At 48.6% G+C, this 24203-nt stretch overlaps 2 protein-coding genes across 2 annotated transcripts; both read right to left on the reverse strand.

Annotated features, from left to right (window-relative positions):
* Positions 1-844: 844 nt before the first annotated feature.
* On the reverse strand, positions 845-14979 carry HEATR9 (HEAT repeat containing 9). Its single transcript, XM_074320015.2, has 16 exons — positions 13727-14979; positions 13376-13491; positions 12087-12136; positions 10701-10882; positions 10323-10449; positions 10057-10113; positions 9810-9866; positions 9084-9141; positions 8595-8725; positions 5320-5502; positions 4604-4696; positions 4383-4502; positions 3255-3328; positions 2755-2806; positions 2227-2313; positions 845-1999 (listed from the first exon to the last, which is right to left on the reverse strand). The coding sequence occupies exons 2-16, from the start codon at positions 13461-13463 to the stop codon at positions 1616-1618; spliced, it is 1743 nt and encodes a 580-aa protein (XP_074176116.2). The 5' UTR covers positions 13464-13491; positions 13727-14979; the 3' UTR covers positions 845-1615.
* Positions 14980-15821: 842 nt separating this feature from the next.
* On the reverse strand, positions 15822-21710 carry CCL5 (C-C motif chemokine ligand 5). The gene is made up of 3 exons (XM_019732476.3): positions 21454-21710; positions 20124-20235; positions 15822-16331 (listed from the first exon to the last, which is right to left on the reverse strand). The coding sequence occupies exons 1-3, from the start codon at positions 21527-21529 to the stop codon at positions 16244-16246; spliced, it is 276 nt and encodes a 91-aa protein (XP_019588035.3). The 5' UTR covers positions 21530-21710; the 3' UTR covers positions 15822-16243.
* Positions 21711-24203: the final 2493 nt, after the last annotated feature.

Consider the following 24203-nt stretch of genomic DNA (forward strand, 5'->3'; position numbering starts at 1 on the left):
CTAAGAGTATTGGATCTAGGTGGCTTTAGTACTGGGCAGGCTCTGGTACACTGGTGGCGTACCAGATGGTGAGTGCTCTGTGCAGACCTTTATGCTCAGTGCTCTTAGATCTGGTGAGGATTGGTGAAATTAGGATGGAGGTGCTGCCGAGCAAAGACTGATATTGGCCAAATAATAAGACGTCCCCTGGAGAGACCCAGAAATAAGGAGGACGAAGGGTTGGAGATCTGTGGGCAGGATTTTGCAGGAGTTGAGAGTCTGAATTATGTAGTTAATAAGGCCATGTTTGTGCCCACAGGCTGTTAAGGCCCAGGGAAACGGGTTAAATTGCTTACTGGCCCTAAGGTGCAGAGTGGGCAAGAGAGGAAGATTGCTTTCCTATCTTTGGTCTTTGTGCCACGCTGTTAGAGGCAGTGTGCTTATACTCCAGACTAGGGAAACTACTCTTTCGATTTTTCTTGCAACTCTCAGTGAGACAAAACATGAATCTGGAAGTGGTGGGGAGATAAATCTGAGTGACACACTGTGCTGGATTCACATGAGCTGTTTGGACTACTCTAAAGCCTGGAGTTTGGGGAAGTGGAAGGGAGCATCTGCTTAACCTTTCTTTGCTTGGGAAGAACTTGATCTCCCATTAGATCACTTCAATAAGATTGGGGCGTAGTTGGGGGTGGCAGGACTTTTTAAATCTCTGGTTTTCACAGACTTACAGACAACACTAAAGAGAGGAAAAGAGAAAAGTTCCCATTTGAGTGCTTACTGTGTAATGCCAGGCACTCTTATTTTATGCTTTGTATTTTTGTTTAATCCTCATATGATCTCTCTGAAACAGTACATGTTATCCTCTTCATTTTGTGGATGAGGAACAGTCAGAAAGGTTAAATAACTTACCAAGTCAATGATGGACCCTAGCATTAGATTTCAGATTGCTGACTCCAAAGTCTGGGCTTTTTTGTTTTCCTTGGTGGAGGACATAGCTTGTTGCGATTGGTGTGGCAGGTGCTATTGGCAAAGGGAAACTGAAGCCTTCAGTAAACAGAAGGGAGAAACTAAGGCAGTTTGGGAGAATAAATAGGGTCTGTCAAAGGGAATGGCCCTGAGGTAGGTGGAAAGCAGGTGTCGGAGAAGAGACAGCAGAGAGGGTGGTTGGTGTTAGACTACAGCCTAATTATCTCCTGACCACTTATAGGGAGGTGGGGGCGGAGGGGGGGTTGGGCAAGTTAGCGAGAGGAAATGGCCCGAGTCAAGCTTTCCAGGATTTTGTCCTGTTTTCCCTTCAGCAGCTGCCCCTGGGCAGAGACTCAACTCTGTAGCTTTGTCTCTCCGTTCTGGGCAGAGACAAGGGCTTGATTTCGGGAGGCAGGCTTGCCATCCAGACCAGCTCTGGTTCTGTCCCCGTCTCTCTTCCTCATGAAAAGGACATGTGACTTGAGTGGAAGGAACACTTAACCAAGAGTGAGGAGACCTGTGGCAGTGCAGCTTCTGATGAAGTGAACAGTAGTGGTCGGCGGAGTGATACTCGTTTATTCGTGGAAGAGAAGCATAGGTTATTTCTACAGGGGAGCCTGGAGCATCCTTAGGGAGTGAGTGTGGGGGCCAGGCCCAAAGAACTGACCTACTTGGGGGTTTGGGCAAGGATCTGGAGTGGTTTCCTGATCCCTGGCGCCCAGGACCCTGTGGCCTGTGAGTTGTGTTCTAGTGGTTTAGAGAAACAGGATGGGAAGGCCGCGGTGAGGTAGCAGGCAGACCCTTTCTGGGCACTCAGCATTTTCTGTTGTTCCAAGGAGGCACTGGCCTTTGCAACAAAAAAGGGGTTCAGCTGTGCGAGTCGAAAATCTTGGATAGTTAACTCTTCTGGGTTCTCAGGCTTGTTCTGGAATCTCGTAGGCTCTGCCTTCTCCTGGGTCTTAGGTGCCTCGAATACCAAGAGAGCCTTGTTTTTCAGCTTCTTTTGGATCCAGGGATTAATTGAAGCCAAAAGGAGGAGTGTTTCTTGTAGCTGCATTGAAAAAAAGGCCCTATGCTGGCTCAGGCTGGGAGGAGAGTGGATACCCAAGGGAGGGGGGGCTCTGGCCACATGCCACTGTGGCCCCAAGGAACGGGGTCAAGGGACAGTGTCTGAGGGCTCATTCTCCTCTCCTCCCTCCTGACAGAGCAACTATGGTTGGGTAGCAAAGGCTTGGAAGAGGGGTTGAGAGGAGGCAGAGGAGTGCAGGAATGACTTACAGTCTTCTTCACAGACTGGTTCTTTTCCTCGTCTAGCATGTCCAGGAGCAAATGGAACACTTGTGGACTGCGGATGCCCAGGGCGCCCTGGCAGACGCAGGAGACTGCTAAGGAGCCAGCCCCAGGAAGGTGCTCCCTCTGTGCTCTTGTCCCTTCTAGTGCCCCTGTGATGACCCTGTGGTCTGGAGAGAGGGGGAGATAGGCTTCCCAGCTGAGGTGTCCCTTTCCTGGTCTGTTGGGGCCACTGCTTTGGGTACCAGTGTACATTATGCACCAGCAAGAGTCAAGAGACTTTCTGCAATATCTGAGCAACGCCCCTCACACCCATCTCCTGTCCCTTATCCCACCCCACCTCCAATCCTGAAGAAAAGGTTACTTTGAACTCATGGTAGGGCTGGAATTGTAAAATAAGCAAGTGAGCAAACAGCCTCCCCAAACTTGACAGCCCTTTCTTCCCTCAGGAACTCCGCGCAGTTGCCTGCTGCCCCTGCCATCAGCACACCTGGTCAGAAGCAGAGCTGGCCTTACCAGAGAGACGACTGCTTCCTGGCGTGCAATGGCATTTGAGTTCATCAGTTGCCTGTGTAGAAGGGAGTGAGTGTGTTGTGCTCCAGTTAAGGGGCAGGGAGAGGAAGGCTGGTTATTTCTTACAGCCCACAGCGAGTTGGGCGTAAGGCTGATGAGTGGTGCTAATGACATTCATTTCTCCCTCTTGTTTCTTGGGTTGGGAGGGGAAAGGCAGGTACTATAATTTGCTAAATGACAGACCTCACATCTGTCCAGAACTTGACCTTTTACAAGTCTCTTTCATGTCCTCATCTTAATTTGAGCTTTAGAGCAACCCTGAGTGGTAGGTGTTACCAGCCCCATTTTACAGGTGAAGAAAAGCCCAGGGGTCAGAGTGGCTTGGCCAGGGGCCTAGGCAAGTGAGCGCTGAGAACTGGCATCAGGTTTTCAGCTCCCTGACCCTCTGCCCCCTTCCCTCAGGCTAGGGTTTGGCTCTGGCAGCTCCTAGTCAAGCCACTCACTCCTCCACCAGGTTCATCATCGTAGGCTTCATCTTGAGCTCTTCCACAGTGTCAGCCACAGCCTGCCTCACAGCCTGAAGAGGGATGAAGGGTGGGTAGCAGAAGGAATGCAGGGCAGTGCCCTTACGTGCTTTACAAAACTTCATTGAACGTGTACTTTGTGCTACATACAGTTCTTGCCCTGAACTCATGGTCTGGTAGGCGAAGCAGACAAGTGAATAGGCCATTACTCTACTGTTAAGTGTTACAACAGAACTAAGTGTTGGGTGCACGTTGGAGGGTCTCCTAACTCAGTCTGGGAAGATCTGGAGGTAAAGGCTTAGCAGAAACCTGAAGGGTGAGTGGGAGTGAACCAGGCAGAAGGCTGAGGGCGGGGGGGTGATTTTCCAGGAAGCAGGGGAGAACATGTACAAAAACCTGGAGGCAAGAGAGAGCACAGAGTTTAGGGAACAGAAAAGAGTTCATTTTAGCTAGGTGCCCAAACTGGGACTCCTCAGAGTGGGGCACTCTGGGACAACAGGTATACATCAGGACAGGGTCATCTAAGCATCGCTGGTGTGGCTCTGGGGCAGAGTGGGGAGAGGTGAGTCGGCCCTGGCAATGTCAGCCATCCTGAGGGCGTTGGGGAGCTACTGAAAAGTTTTGTGCAGACGTGAGACAATTTGATGTACATGTTAGAAAAATGTCTTTAGAAGTTCTGTGGCTGCGTTTCTAGTAGCTGTTATAAAGACAAAAGCAAGGGAACACAGCGGAAGGCAGATGCTGTTTGTGGTGATTTCGGAAAGCTTCCCGTAGGAGGGGTTGTTTGGACTGGTCTCAAAGGAGCCATCGGAGTTGACTAGGCAGGAGGTGAGAGGAGTGACTTACAGTGGGGGTGCATAGCATGCGGCAGTTTCCACCTGCAGAGGAGGGAGGGATGACTCGGGGGCATTTTAAGCTGAGAGAACTGCCTGTGCAAAGGCAAGGTGGCTTGAAAACGGGGGGTTGCATTAGGGAAATGGGGAGTGGGTTAGGACGATTGTGATACTTTGGGGGGCAGTGTGGTGGGAGCCATAGCAGGGGAGGTCTTCAGAGAAGATAACCGACAGCTTTGGGCTGCCTGGACTTTGGAACTTGGGTCTCACTTACTGGGAAGGGCTCGTTATAGGTCTTCACCCTGAGCAGGTCAAATAGGAGTCCCTCCAGCCCGTGTGCCTGGATCTTTTCCAGCCCGATGCTCTTGAGCATCTGGGTGGCTTCAAAGCGGTGCTGAGGTGGGGGTGGGGGGAGGCGGCATGAAGGACAGCCTTCCTTCCTCCTCCCCCTGCCCTGCCCTAGTGCTGGAGAAGGAGGGGTGCTGGACAGCTTACCTCCATGACGCTGGAACGGCACAGCTGGTCTAGGGTCGCCCTGATGACCGCAGCTGAGTGCACGCACATCACCGTGACCAGCATCCTAAGTGCCTGTGGGGGCGGGCAGGACAGGTGGGCTGTGCAGGGTCAAGAAGCATCCGACTGGCTGCGCAGATAAGGGCTGAGACCAGAACTGGTGGGGCAGGTGGGGTCCTGTCCCTCGCCTCGGCCTCTTGAGTGAGCACATGTTTATGTGTACGCATACAGAGGGTGCCAAAAAATGTACACGTTTGAAGAAAGGAAAACTATTAAAATTGTAATACTCAATATACACCAATAACAGAAGATGGATACAAGTCACGTTTGATTTCTGCAATGACAAGAGGTGCTCAAAGTGGTTACCATCAGCGTCCAGACACTGCTGATGATGGCCAACTACTGCTTGAGCAGCGCTGACCAAAGTGTCCACTTGCGTACATTTTTTGGCACCCCCGGTATATGCACATACATAAATGAACACTCGTACAAATCAAATATACACAGACACGTGTACACTTAGTCCCCATGACCCCATAGTCATGCATATACACGTTCACAAACACACAGGACCCTGCGGTGCTCCCTGCGGAAGTTCCTTTTCTCTGGGATGAGCACAGCGTCCAGACCCCCTGGAAGTCAGCGCTGGCCTGTTTCCCCGGTGCTCCCCAGGGAGTGCAGCCTCCTGCCCCTCACACCTTCATCCTCTGGGTCATGGGCCCTTGGCACAGGCCCTGCAGCAAGAACTGCCGGGCTGCGTTGCTGCAGGGCCTCAGGAAACCCAAGCACAGGGCTGCCTCCACGGCTGTGGCCCTCGATGACTTCTGCATCAGCAGCTGCAGCACAGCTACCAGCTTCTCTTCTTCCCCGACTGGCGTCCTCTGAGGAAGACAGCAGGAAGACAGTACGTCTTTAGCCGGGCTTGGTTAAGAGGGCGATTCATTGCTGCTTCCAGACCATTCTCCCTGCTCCCTAAAGTGAATCTCACGTCATTAGATTATTTTACCCACTTCCCCTTCGTTTTGCTACTTGCTCCTAGGCCGTATCCTCTCATTTTTCTAGGCCTTCATCTTGTGGCTGGATCAATGGTACTCTTTCGTACTTCTGCTGTCTTAATTACTGGCGTTAAAAAAAAAATACAAGTACATGTCATTGATCCAGCTCCTCTCCTCTAGTAACCTTGTCTTCCACTCTGTCAGCCACTAATTCCCAGAGAGACCTCGTCATTACCCATTACTGTAACTTCTCCATGATCTCCGTTTCATGGATCCCGCTCTCTGACCACCATCTCCTGTCTTTCCAGCTCACTTCCCAGTATCAACTATCGTTGGACTCCACAAAGACTACCAACCATAGAGCACTTGCCTCTGCTCCTCACCTTCCCTCTTTACCCAGCTTAAATTCCACGGTCCTGCTGTAGTAGCTTCCCTGCCTCACTCAATTCCTTTACCCCCCTTCTTGCTTCATTGTGTTCAACTCTCCACTTAACTCTGTGCCTGGAATAAAACACAGCCATGATGACTGACCTTGCTTTAAATGTATGAACACAAACCTCACGCAGACCCTTAATGCTGCCTGCTAAGCATCCTGTTTTTATCTGGGCAACTCTCTTTTCCCACCTTCCCATTCACACCCTTTCCCCTGGTACCGCTAACACTTCTTCTCCATTCTCACTCTCAGCCGATGACCTTGCTTCCTACATTACTGAGCAAATAAAAACAACTAGAAAAGTAGTTCCACAGACACTTAGCACCACTTCTATCCAGCTTTCAACACTTGCACTCATGTTCTTCCTTTCCACTTGTTACTATGGACTGGGGCCATCTAAAGTCAGTCTTTCCACTTGTGTGTTAGATGTCATCCCTTCTCACCTACTCAAGAGCATGGCTGCACAACTCTTCCCATTCTTTTCAAAATTATCATTTTTCTAACTACTGGATCATTACCCCATAGCATAGAAACACGCTGTTATTTTTCTTTTTTTCTAGAATCTCCCCACCGTGCCAACTACAACTTTCCAGCCAACTTGGAAAGTTGCGTCTTCTTGCCATATCTAATTTCTTTCCTCCCATTTTCTCGTAAACCCACTCCAGTCAGGCCTTCATCCTCACACTGTACCAAGATAGTTCTTGTTAAGAGAGTCAGTGATTCCCACATTGTTGAATCCATGTATCAATTCTCAGTCCTTATTTTATACAGTTGATTTGTCTCCTTCCCTTGATAAAAGTTCTTCGCTTGATTTTCAGAATACTACACTCTTCGTTGTCGTCCTACTTATTGGTCACTTCTCGATACTTACTGATTCTTCCTCTTCTCCCTGACTGCTTAACATTGGGGCGTCCCACGGCTTGATTCCTGGTTCTTTGCTTAGCGATCTCATCTGGTTGAATGACATTAAATGCTATCTACATGCTGACAACTCATAATTTTTTTTTTCTCTAGTTCAGACTTCTTTTTTAAAGTCCAAATTGTATATCCAACTGTTTCCTTGCTGTCTCCCTTGGAGGTCCAACAGACATCTCAAACATAACTTGTCCAAAACTGGACTTCGGATATTACCTCCACACCTGCTCACCTGCAGCTTTCTCCATCTTACTCGATGACTGCATCCTTTAGTTGCTAGACCAGAAACCTTGGCTTCATCCTTGTTCCTCACTTTTATAGCTCACATTCAACCTGTCAGCTTTACTTTTAAAATATATCCAGAATTTAATAACGTCTTACCAACTCCACTGCAACCCCCACGGTCCAAGCTGCCACTATATCTCACCAGGATTGCTTCAGTATTCCCTGCTTTGGTCTCTGCTTCCACTCATGCCCACCCCTCACTCCCAGCTGCCTCCCATCTTTTCTCAACATAGCTGTCAGGGGGAAACTTTTGAAATACAAACTTGATCATGTTACTGCCTTGTTTAAAAACCTCTAATGGCTCCCTATTCCACTCAGAGTAAAAGTTCAAGTACTTACAGTTGCCCACAAGGCCACATGTGATCCAGTTTCCTGATTCCTTCTTTGACCTAACTTCATTCCCTGCTGCTTTCTCTGTTCCCACTCCACTTCGGCCACACTGACCTTGCTGTTGCTTGACATGCCAAGCATGCTCCTGCCTTAGGGCATCTGCACTGATTGGTCCTCGTGCGGGAGTGCCTTCTCTCATCTATCTGCAAGGCCAACCCCGTCCGCTTCATGTCTTTGCTCAAAGGACACCTTCTAAATGAGGTCGTCCCTCTCTTCCATGTTTAAAATGGCAACCCATCCCCATCCCCACTCGGCATTTCTGATCACACACATCTACGTCATTTTTCTATTGTACTTGTTACCTCTAACATACTATATAATTAAGTTGATTGGTTTTTACGTGTCTCCCCCCACTAGAATGTAAGCTAGCAGGGAGCTGGTAACTTGTTTGCCTGTTTGGTTCACTGATGTATGCCAAGGGCCTAGGAAAGTGCCTGGCACATGATAGCTGTTTAATTCCTATTTGTTGGGTAAATGAATAAATGAAGAATTCTGTTTCATTTGGAGCAGTGATAGGGTCAGAGTAAGAGGAACCCAAAAGGCAAAAATCTTGAGTCATTAGTGTCAGCGGACTCTCTTGGTCCCTGTCCCCTCTTGACAGAGGTTTTCCTTTAATAGGTTATTTTAGGGATGATAATGATGATGGGTACCACTTAAAGAGCACAGGCATTGAACTATGTATTTTACATACATTATTTCATTTAATCTCAACAGTGCTGTAAGATAATTATGATCTCTGTTTTAGAGATGGACAAACTGTGGCTCTGAGAGCTGGCTTTTCAGAGGTTGTATGATTGGTTAGTGGCTACGCCAGTGCTTCTGTTCAGGGAACTCCACAGGAAAATGTCTTTCCCATCCAAGCCAGGAGCTCGGCTACTTTGCCCCCGACCTTGCCCCAGCCAGCACCATCAGTTACCGCGTCCTGCCTTGCCCCGATTTTTGATCTCCCAATCACCTTGTCTTTGGGAACAGCAGCCCAGGAGTTCAGAGCCACTCGGAGCCCCATCAGAGTATCCATCCTCTGCCTCTCATTTTGCCCCTTCAACTGCTTGATGAGAGACTGGATCACGTGCTCATTCAGGCAACCTGGACAGGGAGGGTCCCCAAGTCAGGGCAGAGCTTCAGGGCAGAGCCCGCTCCCTTCTGCCAGGATCCATTCGAGTCCACTGCCCTCAAGATAGAAGTTCCAAGTACTAGGTCCCTAGGTGTTGACTGTCTTCCCAGGATACCAGCGCAGCTGGCTGAGCACGACTGCAATTCCAGGAGTCCCCTCTTCCTCCCTCCCTCACTCTTCTTTTTCACTTCACCTTCCTCTCTCTGCCAAATGCTAGGTTGGAGTAGGTATCCTCTCCACTCCCTCTGTCCTTACCCCAAGGGGAAAGTGACTGCACTGCCTCCTGTCTCACCTCCCCTAACTGCCCACCCACGGAGCAGTTCTACTCACCCAGGATGGCCAAGGTGCGACAGGCCTCAGACTTCACTTTCTCTGGACCAGTTTGGGCCTGATTTAAGAGGCAGGTGGTGGAAGTATGCCGTCACGTGATAGAATGTTAGAGCTTTAAGAACCTCAGCTTTTCATTTTACAAATGAGGAAACTGAGGCCCAGAGAGTGACCCGTCTCTGCTCAGACACAGAGTATAGCCAGGATGGTGCAATGGAAGGAACACAACTTGGAGGTAAGACTTTTGTTCACATACCTATGTGGTATCTAGTAGCCACATGGCCTTGGGCAAGTCACTTGGCCTCTCAGAGCTTCCATTTTCTCATTAGAAAAATGCAGATACCACTACCTATTCATAGTATTGCAAGATTTCAATGAGATTACGGAAAAGGGTGCGTGCTCTCCATTATAAATTGGCACATAAACATCAGTCATTGATTGAGTTGAGGTAGAGAATGAACTCAGTCCCAGGTCTCTCTGGCTTTTCAGTTGGGTGTCTTTTCTGTTAGACGGGATCTTCAGATTTCCCCTGCCCCATCCTTTTAGATCAAGCTGCCCTTCTGAGAAGCCAAGGGCATGATGGCAGCATGCTGAACACTGGCGGCTCTGTCCGCCGGACCTGACCCACCGTCCTTACACCCTGGTCAGCCTTGTCTGCGCATGTGCCCACGCTCTGGACACCTCGGACCCTGTTCCCTCCTCTTAAACTCCATGTAGCCGCAGACTCACCACCTGCAATAGTGCCTCCATGACAAACTTGTCACCGATGCCCAGGCACCCCAGGGCCTGCAGAACGGATAGAAGAAGAGGAAGAGATCTTGCACACGACTTCAGGAGTTAGCATCCTCTGGACATAGCTGGAGTTTGTTCTTGGAACACCACCCCATCCCCACCCTCCACCTCAAGCATCTTTCTACTCTCCAGCTCAAACAACTGCTCCCTGTAACCGTGCTCCTCCTCCCTTGCCACTTCTCACCTGTGCTGCATAGAACTGCTCATCCTCTCTGGGAGAGGTCAGGCTTTTTGTGAGTTCCTGTCCATCCAAGGGAGCCCGTGGAAAGGAAGAAAGAGATAAGCATAGCTGTGAAACTTCAAACTGAAAGGAGCTCATCCAGTCCAATCCCTTTTCCTTCCCTCCATTTCACAAGCTAAGATTGAGGGCTGAAGGATGGTGAGAGCCCACAGTAAGGGCACCCACAGGAAGGGAGTCTCCCCATCTTCCCTCCAATCATGGTCCCTGACCTTTAATCTTAGCCACTTCAGGGGGTCTCCAGTAGCGTGTAAAGGCTCGGATGTTGTCTGAGATTTTATAGTCAACTTGATCTTGGGAAGATGAACCTTTTGGATGGGGGTAACCTCTTTGAGGTGCCTGTGTGAGAAATTGCACAGGCAGCCTTGGTCCTCGTGTTCCCTCTCCCTCTTTACTTCACAAATCCTTTTCTGCCCCTGGTCCTCAATCCAGCTCAGAGATGGGACCAGAGGAAGACAGATGAGCCTCCTCCTACCTGAGGGTCCTCTCTGGCATTTGTGGGCTGACTTGCTCTACTTCCTGCCCCACACCCCTTCCTTCTCTTTCCTCTCTCCTAGAAGGTGAGGAGAATAGGGAGGGGCAAAGCACACCTAGGGTGATCTCTCGCTCTCTGCAACATCTTCTGGGCCTCCCGTTCCTGTCGCTGATCATACAGTGTGTGCCAGTGTGTGTAGAGCTCAGGCTTCTTGAAATAGCAGGACGGTACTGCATTGGGCGTGCTCGGATGCTGCCTCCAGTACTCTGGACTTGGGGGAAACTCTTCCTTTGGTATCTGGTGGGGTGTGAGTGGCAGAGTAGTCATAAGGGTCTTACTCAGACAGGAAAAGAGTCAGGGTGAGGGGACCAGGTGAGAGAGATGCCCTCCAGGCTCTTATCTAAGCTGGTGTCACGGCGACCTCCCACCCCACTGTGTGACTCAGGCAGGTTACTTCACCTCACCAAGATCTCAGGCTTCTCATCTGCAAAGGGAGCTAATAATCCCTGTTCTGTACCCCTCCCGAGGTTGGTGGGAAAAACCAGTGAGATACAGATTGTGCAGCCATTGTTGGTCTGTAAGTCAATCTGAGGACACAATTTGGTTAGTTGAGGATCTCGAAGCACTTTGAAAAGGTCACCTGGGCAAGGAGATGAAAAGGCAAGGGGTGAGTGAGATGTGGAGTAAAGGGGGGGTAAAAGGCTACTGCTCATTCATTCAGGTATTCAGGAGATGTTTATTGAGTATCTACTGTGTGCCAACCACTGTGCTAGGTGTTGGGGATGCGGTTATCATCCCTGCCCTCAAAGAACTTAACAGTACAGTTGGAAAAACAGGATTTCTTCTAATAATGTCTCGTACGCATTTGTGAACCTGCAGTTCTGATTGTGCGGAGGGCTGTGAGTGGTCGGGCTTTCTCTGGAAATTTGCTTAGGACCCATTCCTGTCTTTACACAGGCCTCTGAGTGAGAAGCGTCAGCCAGTGGGCCCCGTTTGGTGATGGAGATCATAATAAGTTCTCAAGTGATTGTCAACGATTTTAGAAAATTTAGCGTTAGCTCGCAGTGAGTAGAGTTGTCAGAGTTAGTAAACACCAAGCAAATGAAAAACAGGATGTGCAGTTAAATTCGGATTTCAAGTAATGGATGCAATATTTGGGACATATTTATACAAACATCATTCATGGTTTATCTGAATTTTAAATTGAATTTTATCTGACACTTATGAGGATCCCTATGTTAATAAAAGTGACGCATTATTAAGCACTGCCTGCAAAGCCCAGGCTTTGTGGTGTTATAGCAACTGTACACAGCGAGCTGGGCAGGGGAAGCTCCTGAGGCTCAGGGAGGGAAATGACTTGTTCAAGGTCACACAGAGTTAGTGGCAGCCCCAGGGTGAGTGTCAGGGCCAGTTCTGTGAACTGGCCCTAATGGGAAGGGGCAGTCTGCTGCCCCTCCTACTTTAGCAAAGCTCCCAGGGTGGCACAAGGTAGGGGTCTTACTTGGTGGCAGGACAAGGACAGATAAACAGGAGCCGAGGCTTTTCTGAGTTCTGTGGTACAAATGAGACAGCAGTTACAAAGGTGGGTTAAAGAATCATCCATTCAGGCATTTATTTATTCAGCATGTAGTGACCACTCGTACCAGGCACCAGGGAGGTAAATAAGGCATAATTCCTGTCCTGAAGGGGCTCATTGTTTTCTGGGACCGTGCTGCTCAAAACGGGGTCTGCAGAACAGCAGGATTGCATAGACTGGGAGCTTCTTAGAAATGCAGAATCTCAGGCTCCCCCCCAGTCCACCCCAGGCTGACTGAGTCAGGATCTGCATTTTAACAAGATTTCTGTGCACTCTGAAGTTTGGGGAACACCGGTCTAGCAGAGTGGTTCCCAGCGTTGGCTGCGTTAGGATTTGGGGTGGGCACTTTTACTATGCCTTGGCCCTACGTAAGACTAATTGAGTCAGGGGCCTAGGTATTTTAGAAAGCTCCCCAGAGGACTCGAATGTGTAGTGAATGGTGAAAATTCTAATGTGCATCGGTCTCGTTTAGTGGTTCTCTAACTTGAATGGGAGTGAGACTCACCAGGAGAGCTTACTAAGTCAAGTACACAGTAACAGATGGCTACTAGACTTGGTGTGGGGATCTCATTGTCAGACATATAAACGTCGAGTCGCTGTGATGTACAGCTGAAACTAATACAAAATTGTACACCAGCTTAAATGAAAAAAACAACACAACCCCACAGATTTCTGGGACTCACCCGCAGAGGATTGATTCAGTAGATGGGGGGTGGGGTCGTCTGAGAACTTGCATTTCTAACAAGGTACTGCTTGAGAGCCACTGGACTAGCAGGTGAGACAGAACTGTTCTGTTACTGATTAACAAAGGGAAAGCAATGTGAAAACAGATAAAGGCACAGGTGGTATAGGTGAGGGGCCCCTCACCTGGCTGGGAGGATCCGGCAAGGTTTCCCTGAGCCTCCAGTCCAAGTAGGGGGTTAGCCAGATAGATAAGGGAGGAAAGAGCCGTAGGCTCATGAACAACGTGTGCAGAGCCGTGGCAGTGAGAATTGAGTCGAGAGCAGGGAAACACAGATACCCCACCTTAGAGGGCCCTATCCTGAGACTTACCTTGAGGGCTGTAGGGAGCCATTAAAGTGTCCACGGGCCTGCCCTGACCCTTCCCATGGGTTTGCTGAATTCCCCCAGGCCCCTGCCTGGAAGTAGGACTCAGGGAGCTTTCCTTTTCTGGCCCCAGCCCCTGATTCCGTTCCTGTCCATTCCAACCTCACCTTTGTTCCTTCCTGGATATTCCAGCCATGGGTACTTGAGCATTGACCTGGAGATATCAAAGATATCGACTGAAGGTTTGTAGTCCATCCTCTTCTCCTGGTGGGGCCAGAGGGACCTTGGGCGGGGTGAGGGTGGTAGTGAGATACACGGCCTTTGGGGGAGTGGTCGCACAGCTAGGGAGACCTGTCTGTGCGACCACAGGAGGGACGGGTGAGGAGTCTGGGCTTTTGGAGATAGAAGCTTCCAAGTGCTGAGCAACCAGATCTCCTAGGTAAATAGAACCCTCTAGTTCTGTTCCTGAGCCCCAGCCCTGGCATTGACTGGCCCGTGGATTTAGCTAGTTATTTTACCTCCGGGAACGTCAGTTTCCTCATCTAAAAAGTGGGAAAGTTATGCCTGTCTGGCTGACCAGATGGGATAGGGTGAGGCATAACTTCAAATAGAAAGTCAAAGCATTTGATGAACTGACAAGCTCCTGCAAGCCCGTGGTAGGAGGAGGGGTGGTTCTTATGATTGGTGGGTCGTTAGGAACATGTCAGAGATGGGAAGGGCCCTCTTATACACACACTTCCCCCCTGGGCAGCAAGAGACAACTCTTAACTGTGGTAAAGAGCTGCCGTTCACACCTCCTACTTTTGCATATGCTGTTTCCTCTGCCTGTCCGGCCTTTTCCACCTGTTAAATACTTTCTCAAATCTTTCAAACTCTATTTAAATGTTACCTCGTTTCTTCGCTCTCCTTTCTCCCCCAGGCACCCTGCCTCCCCACATTCAGGCATAGTTCCCCTAACCCCCAATGCACCTACAGCCTTTTGTATACTTGCTTTTCTTTTAAGTGTTGATAATATGTTAAATCTGCTCATAGGTCCATCCATCGTCCTCACTTGACTGTGAACGGCCTAAAAGTAAAGATTGTGGCTGGTAGCTCATTCACTCTTTATTCCACTCCCACCCACTTCCCACTGCCTAGCATAGCGCCTGGCACATAGCAGGCAGCTCACTGTAGCAAGAAAATGGGGGCCACCAGTCATCAGATACAACGTCACCACCAGGAAACTGGCATCTCGTAGGACGTCCTGATGTGCTGCACTGGGAAAGACAGCCTCGCTCCTGTGATATTCCTGCCAAAAAGGTTTATCCTGAATATAGTTATGAGGAAACAATCAGGCAAATTCAAATGAAAAAATAGTCTACAAAAGTCTGATTTGAACTCCTAAAAAGCATCAATGTACTTAAAGACAAAAAAGTCTGTTAAAGGACACTAAAAAGAAATGGCAGCTAAATTCAATTTGTGTACTTAGTTGTATCCTGGATAAAAAAAAAAAAGCTATAAAGGACATTGGGACAATTGTGGAGATTTGATCATGGACTGTTTATTAGAAAATAATGTGTCAATGGTAAGTTTCCCGGGTATGTGATATGTACTGAAACTCTTAGGGGTGAAGTGATATCTCATGTGCAATTTACTCTCAGATTAAGAAAAAACTGCATATACCAACCATACATGCACACACATGTGCGCACACACACATGCACGTAGGTAAATCAAATGATGTAAAATGTTAATATTTGAATCCAGATGGGTATATGGATGTATTCTGACAAACTTCTGTAGGTGTTAAATTTTGCAAATTAAAGATGAAAAAAAAGGGTGGGCTTTGGCATTAGACCTGGTGGGTTTAAATGTCTATTGTAACCTCCCCACCCCACCCCACCACCTTTTATTTATTTATTTTTTACTTTGGGGCTTTAGGTAAGTTATTTCCTTCTCTTGCCAGGGTTTTCCCAACTGTAAACAGCGCTACTGATACTGCCTACCCCAAAGGGTTGTCATGATGGAAGATGATGTGTGCAAGGGGCTGACAGTGCCTGGCACATAAGGACCTCCCCGCTGTGCGGGCTGTAAATACCTATTGTCAATACCTATTCAGGTGAAGGGACACATAGAGGGGAAGGTGGGAGTGCTCCTAGTTTCTCCCCTCCCTCCCCTCCCGTCCTCTCCCCCTCCCTTCCCTTCCCTTCTTTCTTTTCTTTATTTGAAAGAACTGAAGTGTTTTGGGATAGCCATTCAATCTCATTCCAGGAGCAGGAATGTAGTGTGTCTCCCACTGGGGATAAGGTGTAGAGTAGACTAGGGTGGAAGGGGAGCAGAGTGGGTGGCAGGGCCAACCGCTGTCTAAGGAACAGGAAGGTACTGTGGCAGGGAGTGAGGGAAATTCTTGAGGACTTGGGGGTGGGGATGTGGTGACTGTTGGTTCCCCCAGAGTGGATAAGCCACTGGTCACTTTACCTGCACTCATCCCTGTGGTCCCTGTGCTCCCAGCCTTGCTCACTGTGCAGGGCCATGGCCGCCAAATCTAGGGTGGATACCAGCCCTGGACCCCTGCATGCTGAGCACTCATGAGGAAGGAGGGTTCCCGAGAAGGAAATCAAACCAGGAGCCAGCTTTGTAATTGCTTGGAGAATTTTAATAGAAAGCTGATTTTTCACCTTTGCCAGTCAGCCTATCCCAGTGAGGGGCCGACGTGGGAGCTTTGGCCATGGCACTTGACCACAGAAGCCCCGTGTTCCTCCCTGTGCCTCCAGAGGCACGCTGACTTCCTTCCTGATCGCAGAGCCATGGCTGAGCTGAGGAGCCTGACGCTCAGAGCCTCCGCACTTCCTGTGCACAAGGACGAGCCTCAGGAGCTCTTGGCGGCTTCGGATGGGGGAGGCTTTTAGAACTGCCGCTGTGTGGTGGAATCCAGCCCTCTAAGGAGCGGGTGGGAGTAGGCGATTGGGGAGAAGCATCCTACGCTGGCCGGTTAGGACGAGAGCAAGAAGCAATAGGGAACCTTGCAGGAGTTCAGCGTCAAGGTGCCCTCCATCCTAGTTCATCTCCAAAGAGTTGATGTACTCCCTCACCCATTTCTTGTCTGGGTTGGCACACACCTGGCGATTTTTCCGGGTGATAAAGCTGTGAGAGAGGAGAAGAAGAGAGTGAGACCCGGTCGACACTAGTCCTCCCAATTTTGGTAACGAGACTGATTGAGGCATAAGGGGGATGGTGGTACGGGGTGGGTCGTTTTTGGAACTCCATAAGGTTGTATCTGTGGCTTTTATAGGAACGGGCATTTCTTTTTCTATTGGTTCAACGGGCTCCAAGCCAAAAGCAGCCTTGTGTGTATTAACCCACACACAAACATACAGCCTAGAGAGCTCAGGGGCTACGGGGCCTTAGCGATACAGGAGCTCAGGGTTGAGTTGGTTAACCAACCAGCCTTTTCTCAGCCCTTCCTCTGTTTCAGACCTGGTGCTGGGTGCTCACGATGCAGAGAAAAAGAGGGGTCCTCCAGAAACTGAGTCATGGCTAAATAAGTGGGAGACAAGAAGTGGTAAAACAAACCTGTCCTTTGGCTTTAGCTAACCCAGTGCCTGGCATGGGGTAGACACTCAACAAATCAATACACCTATGCACGCATGGGTGAGGGAAAGAAGCCCATGAACTTGGGTCTTGATCTCACCACTGACTAGTTGGATTACGTTGGGCAAATCACTTAGGGCCTTTGAGTCTATTCACTTACCTCTAAAATGTGAATAGAAATAATTCCTGCTGTGCACAATTATTGTGAAGGTCAGTTGAGATAGTGTGTGTGCAGTAGTTTTGGAAAATACCATACATGTGTTGTTATTGGAATGCGGTGGGACCTCTGCTTTAGGGTGGCTCGGAGACCAAAGGTCCTGGTACGGGACACGATGGCTCAGAGAGGGTGAGGGCCCTGAGACAGTGGCAGTGTCAGAGCACGTGGAAGCACAAGGAACCTATGAGAGCCAGCGGCCTTATTTCTACAGCTGTTGATGCTATGAGTTGGAGGTTTAAAAGGTTGGGGATCAGGGGCTCAGTTTAGCTGCCTGCCTCACCTATTACTGGGAGTCTGCTTCTATTTGGGGGAGATCTTGGGCCTGGAAAGCAGTGCTTCCAGTTAACATGTTACTTTGGGGCTAGTCCTGCCTACTTGGTCCTTTCTCAGTTTGGCTTCTCCAGGATGTTTTCAGACAGAGTGAAGGCTCAGGTTGTCTGGTGAGAATGAGGGTTTCTTGGTCCCTTTTTGTGCTCTATCATGGATAGTGTTTGCTCTCAGGGAAGCTGCTTCCCCTTTTCTGAGCCTGACTCAGAGCCACTTGACCATGTCTTGCTCCCTCCCTGGCGTGTACAGAAGAGAAAGGGAATAGAACGGGTATTCTGGGCCCCTGTGCCTCCTAGGGTTTGTTTTCTTACTTGGGGTGGTGAGACCTATAGACCCAGCCCTTGCCCTTGTTAAACCCAGTGTCATACAGGAAATCCTGAAGACGCACTATTTCTTTCCTCAGCCGCCGTGGCCTGTGGTCAGGAAATGAAAAGGCCCGGAAACCAACATCTGGGGTTAGAGTTGCTCAGGCCTCCATTTTCTCCTCCTCCCTGTAGAATATGACCCTGGAGAGTTGTCCTTCCTTGCCAAGCCTTCTCTCCCTGCCCCCACTGTGGGGACCTTGTACTTGCCTGACTTCCCTCCTACTTCTCTTCCTGCTCAGTCTCTTTGGGAGCCTCTGCCTTCACCTGCCCCTTGAGAGCTGCTCAACATTGCTGCCCTCGTCTGTGTGCTTTCCCAAGTCTCTGGCCCTGGGTCTAGCACACAGTGGGTGCTTAATGGATGTTTATTGAATGAGTTAGTGCATGAATGAATTGCATTCACTCATCAAGCTGCACTTGTCACTTCTATGTATATAATAATACATTTAGAGGAGAAGGACGGAGATGATAAATTAACGCTTATCAGGCACCTACTGTGTGCCAGGATAAAGATAAAATATTCTAATTTTATCTTGCATGTTGTTATTCTCACTTTGACCCAGTGGGGGAAATAATCTTATTTGACTCCGCTTTACAAATGAATAAATTGAGGCTCAGAGATGTTACGTGAGGGGCCCAAACCCACACAGCTACCAGTTGGCAGAGCTGGGACTCGAACAAAGGCAGACTGGCTCTGGAGCCAGCCCAGGCTGTACTATATTGCCACTCTTACATTGAGAGACCCCTTCCTCCTACTAAAGAATGTCATCTCTCTAGCCCCAACGCTCTTTCCTCAGCTCCCAGCCCTCTGTCTCTCACTCCCTGCTGGGCATTTCCACAGGGTCATCATTCTGGTTCCTTGGCTCTTTCCTCTTGAAACAGCTCCAGCCATCTAGGTTGAAACCTCAGCGTCACCCTCCACCCCTTTCTCTTCCTTGCTTCTGACTTCACATCACCTGCCGGGCTGGCGGATGCCACCTCTGAAGGCTCCTCGCCCCATCTCTCCTTCTCTTCCCTTCCCTTCAGTTACTGTTCAGCCTTCAAGACCACTCGCGTGGATAACAACAGGACCCCTGTTTACTCAGCTTGCCCTTTTCCAGCTCACGCCACACTGGATGGCACTGACGCTTTTGCTTCATTGTGCCAACACTCAAGGCCCTCAGTGCTTTACTATGCGGAGGCTCCATGTAAACCAGAGGAGAGCCCTGGGGACGTTTCCTCTGCCTGAGGGACCCAGTCCCTCAAGCTTTTCTCTGCCAGTCTGTTTCCAACTCCAGTAGCACACTTTGCAGCATACGTCCCCTGAATCCCTTCTCTTAACCCCAGAGCCGGGTGTATTCCCTTTCTCCTTTTGTAATGTTCTTATGCAGGATGTCCTTGTCACTGTGTCTGTCTTCTCCTCTTATTAGACTCTGAGCCCCTTAAGGGCAGAGATGGTGGTTTCCTAACATCTGCCTGCCCATAATTGGTGCTCAAAGAAGGACTTTTTTTCTTTTCAAGAATAATTTGTTTTCAGAAATAAAATTAGTAATGTTCAACATTACCAATTACACTTTGAAGGATTCGTCAGAACCAAAAGCCCCCTCTGAATACCTATAACTTTGCCTGAGTCACAGGAATGTTTGGATGGAAAAAACTTCACAATTCTATAAGAAACTCCATGATTGCCCCATTTAAATTCTTTAAGTCTCTATTGTCTTAAATTTCTTAAGCAACTATCACTAATGATCTTGCAATTGTAGCAAGTAGAGGCTTCAGAGAGAGGCTCTATCTCTCACTTACTGTGCATCTTTGGGCAAGTCGCTAAACCTCTCTGGGCCTCAGTTTCATTATCTGAAACGTGGTGGAATTATGCATACCTGTCAGGGTTATTATGATGACATATAGAGAGAATGCATGTAAGACATTTGACACATAGTAGGCATTTCCTAGTTAGTAGGGAGTGTTGTATTAGCTTGCATAGTTAAAGGAGCATCTCATTTCAGTATTCCCCAATCGCTGTCTTTTTTTACACACTTGACTACAACTAAAGCCATGACTTCTAACCTCTCCTCCCTAGTTCCAGAGATTATAGGTGGATTTAATTGGTTATGGGATATGGGGGACTGTGGCATTCTTAACTGGAAGGGATGAGTCAATCTTCTTCATGCAGGGGAATTGCAGACAAAATTCGAGTAAGAGCCACATCCGTAAAGCTCGGAGACATAACCTAGTTCATCCGAGTGGGGAGGATCCTACAGGAACACCTTATCTAATCCTTTTACAAGATGGCAGGGGAATGGGAAACTAGAGAGGGAGGAGCTGTGGCTATCTGAGCGGCTGGAGGATGGGTGGGAGTGGATAGGGCACCCTCTCAGAGGGCTGCTGGGGGGACTGGCTCTGCAACAGAAGGCGTCCCTTCCTCACCCCCCTGAAGGGTTCCACAGGTCTGATACTTACACGACTGCTGGCAGGGAGCACTTGCTGCTGGTGTAGAAATACTCCCGGAGGTGGGCACGGGGCAGTGTGCGGGAGATGTAGGCAAAGCAGCAGGGTGTGGTGTCTGAGGCATCTGGGAGAAGGAAGGAAGGAGACCCATGTATTTATTGCCAGTGCACACTGGCTACTTTACATGATTTATCTTGAAGAGACGATTTATCTCCCTGTGGCTGAAACTGAGGCTCAGAGAGGTAAAGTCACTTTGCCGTGGACACACAGTGACAGAGTGGGGAGTCCAACAAAGGACTGAGAGGATCTCCCCAATCCCTCGTTTAATCCTTGAGCCTAGCTCGTAGCCTTCCCTCTACACCATCACCCCATGCCTTTGGCTCTCCGGACACGTGGGGCCTCCTCCTCACTTGTCTTTGGCCCTCTGCCTTTAGTCTTGCTCGCCTAAGATCCTCAGTGGATTCAGAACTTAGTTTCTTTGAGACCAAGGGTCTGGGGAAAAGCTTCCAAAACTCAGACTTCGTGGCTCAGGCAGGACTTCTAAGAGGGGCCTCAAGATGCATATTGGATCTTGGGAGCCTCTAGCTGAGGCATAGTAGGAAGCACTGTAACAGAGAAGGAGGACGTGCTGTTGGTCAGTTAATTTAGGATGACCTTGGGAAGCGTCAGTTGCCGTTTCCCAGCAGAGCAGGAGTGTTTAAGAGCCAGACAGAACTGGGTTTGAACAGCAGTTGCCCCACTTCCTAGCTGTGTGACCTTGGCAATTTACTTAATCTCTTTAGGTCTCTGTTTCTCCATCTGTAAATCAAGGACAGCTACTCCAACAATAGTTGTAAGTATTAGATAAGATGATACATATAAAGCAATTAGCATAATACTTGACCCATAGTAGGTGTTTAATTAGCTTTCATTATTCTCTCCCAGGTCCCCTTTATTTTCCATCTATGAAATGGGGGGAAATATGACTGTCCCAGAAGGGTTTTAGTTAAGTGCTTATAAGTTTCTTAGAAACCCTGCTGGTGTTAGGCATGAATTAGTCATGTTTTGAGGTCAGCTTGAGCTGCCCCTGCCTACTAATATCCCTAGCATCTGTCCACAGTCCGTGAGCACCTGCCAGCTTGGGGTGTAGACCCTGAAGATACAGAAAAGTTAATCAGAGGTTCCCTGCCATGAAGTGGGTTAGGGATCTATCAGGGACAACTGGACATCTGGGAAAAGCAATAAGTAAGCATGTAAAAGTCATAGGGTTCAGACAGCATAAATGCTAGCGTTGAAAAGAGGGCAAGGTCTGGGCTAGCCAGAGGGTCTGACTCTGGGCCTGGTGGCCAGGACCTGGACTTACATGGGGAGGCAGATGCAGGAGCGCAGAAGGCAGCAGCGGCAAGGACGACAGCAAGGGCAGCTGCGGACACCTTCATGGTACCTGTGGACAGAAGCTGTGGGAGATCCTGTGCTGTCTCAGGATCCTCTGCAAGGATTTTCTGCAGCTCGGGCCGGCACTTTATAGGGAGGCCAGCAGAGCGGGGGCGCCCCCAAGGGGAGTTTCCAAAACAGCAGCCATGCACTGGCTGATATCATAAGTGAAATTGCATTAAACAGAAAAGAAAACTGAAATAGCCTCCGGAAATTTGAGTCTCCCTTTGTCATTCTCTGTCTCTTCTCCCTCACCCCACCCTTCCAGAATGAGCTCATGAGTTCCCCCTTTGCCCTCAGCAAGAGCTAGAACAGTGCTGGTGGTTGAAAACCTCTTCCTCTGCTGGCATTCTCAGCTTCATCTTCCCAGGCAGGGGTCCTCCCCAGAGGTCAGGAAGCTGCTTCCTTGGGAGCGGGAGGAAGTACAGTAAGGACAGGACCAGGAACAACTGGTGTTTACTTGGTTGCTTTCAAAGTTCTTTCTGATGAATTACAGGTCTGTATCTTCTCTCTTTTATCTATGGAAGGATGTTATTTATGAGGTATTTTATTGAGAAAGGGAGGGTCCTCCGACATATAGTCCCCAAAGGAGGTGAGAGCACCCATCCTATGATTGGGGCAGTGGGTCTGAAGTGGGCATTGATGACCTTTTCACCAGGTATGAATTGGAGTGGGTCTTGCTTTCATAACCCCTGCATGGTCACCTCCATTTACTTGTTGAGCAATCCTTGGGAAAATTTCTTAATGTCTTTAAGCATCTATTTCCTTGTTTATAAAATGGGATAATTGGTTACATGTTTGTTGAGAAGGGGGCAGGAGAGAGAGAAAGAGAGAGAGAGAGAGAGAGAGAAGAGAAGAGAGAGCTTATGCTACACACTATAATTATTAGCCATTTGCTGAAGGCTTACTGTGTGCCAGCCACTATTCTAATGGTTTTGCATGTGTCAGCTGTTATTATGCCCATTTTCCCATTTTAAAAGAATGTAATCTTATACCAAGAACATTTTCTTCTTTTTTTAAATTGATTTTTTAAATTAGTTTCAGGTGTACAAAGCAACATAATAGTTAGACATTTAAACCCCTCATAAAGTGATAACCCACCCCAAGCTACTACCCCTCTGACACCTTATATAGCTGTTACAATATCATTGACTATCTTCCCTATGTTGTACTCTACATCCCGTGACTATATATTCCTACATATTTAGTTATAGTTGACATTCAATATTCTCCTACTTCAGCTTCAGGGGTGTAAAGCACATTGGTCAGGCATCTACACAGTCTATGACGTGATCCCCCTGATAAGTCCAGTGCCCATCTGGCACACACATGATCTTTACAACGTTGTTGATTACATTCCCCATACTGTATCAGTTATCAATTTGTATTTCTTTTCTTTTTTTTTAAAGATTTGATTGGGGAAGGGGAACAGGACTTTATTGGGGAACAGTATGTACTTCCAGGACTTTTTTCCCAAGTCATGTTGTTGTCCTTTCAATCCTAGTTGTGGAGGGTGCTGTTCAGCTTCAAGTTGTTGTCCCTTCAGTCTTAGCTGTGGCAGGCGCAGCTCAGCTCCAAGTCCAGTTGCCGTCGCTAGTTGCAGGGGGCACAGCCCACCATCCCTTGCGGGAGTCGAACCGGCAACCTTGTGGTTGAGAGGACGCGCTCCAACCAATTGAGCCATCCAGGAGTTCAGCGGCAGCTCAGCTCAAGGTGCCGTGTTCAATCTTAGTTGCAGGGGGCGGAGCCCACCATCCCTTGTGGGACTCAAGGAATCGAACTGGCAACCTTGTGGTTGAGAGCCCACTGGCCCATGTGGGAATCGAACTGGCAGCCTTCGGAGTTAGGAGCATGGAGCTCCAACTGCCTAAGCCACCGGGCTGGCCCCAATTTGTATTTCTTAATACCTTCACCTTTTTCACCCTGCCCTCAACCCTGTTCCCATCTATTACCCTGATAGATCTAGTACCTATCTGGCACCACACCTAGTTATTACAATATTGTTGACTGTATTCCTTATGCTATACCCTACATCCCTCTGACTACTGTATAACTGCCAATTTGTACTTCTTAATCCCTTCCCCTTTCACCCATCCTTAACCCCTCTCCCATCTTAAAGAAGTCCCTCTAAGATTCTTTGTAATACTGGTTTGGTGGTGATGAACTCCTTCAGTTTTTTCTTGTCTGGGAAGCTCCTTATCTGTCTTTCAATTCTAAATGACAGCCTTGCTGGGTAGAGCAATCCTGGTTGTATGTTGTTGCTTTTCATTACTTGGAATATTTCCTGCCACTCCCTTCTTGTCTGCAAAGTTTCTGTTGAGAAATCAGCTGACAGGTTTATGGGGGCTTCCTTGGAGGTAACTAACTGCTTTTCTCTTGCTGCTTTTAAGATTCTCTCTTTGTATTTAACCTTTGGCATTTTGATTATGCTGTGTCTTGGTGTGGGCCTCTTTGGGTTTATCTTGTTTGGGACTCTTTGTGCTTCCCGGGCTTATATGTGTATTTCCTTCAGCAGGTTAGGGAAGTTTTCTGTCATTATTTCTTCAGATAGGTTTTCAATTCCTTGCTCTCTTCTCCTTCTGGTACCCTTATAATGATAATGTTGGTACACTTAATATTGCTTCAGAGGCCCCTTAAAGTCTCCTCAATTTTTTGGATTCTTTTTTCTTTTTGCTGTTC

The sequence above is a fragment of the Rhinolophus sinicus genome, chromosome 12 (assembly GCF_057876585.1).
Source record: "Rhinolophus sinicus isolate RSI-liver-muscle chromosome 12, RSI-T2T, whole genome shotgun sequence".
NCBI lineage: Eukaryota > Metazoa > Chordata > Mammalia > Chiroptera > Rhinolophidae > Rhinolophus > Rhinolophus sinicus.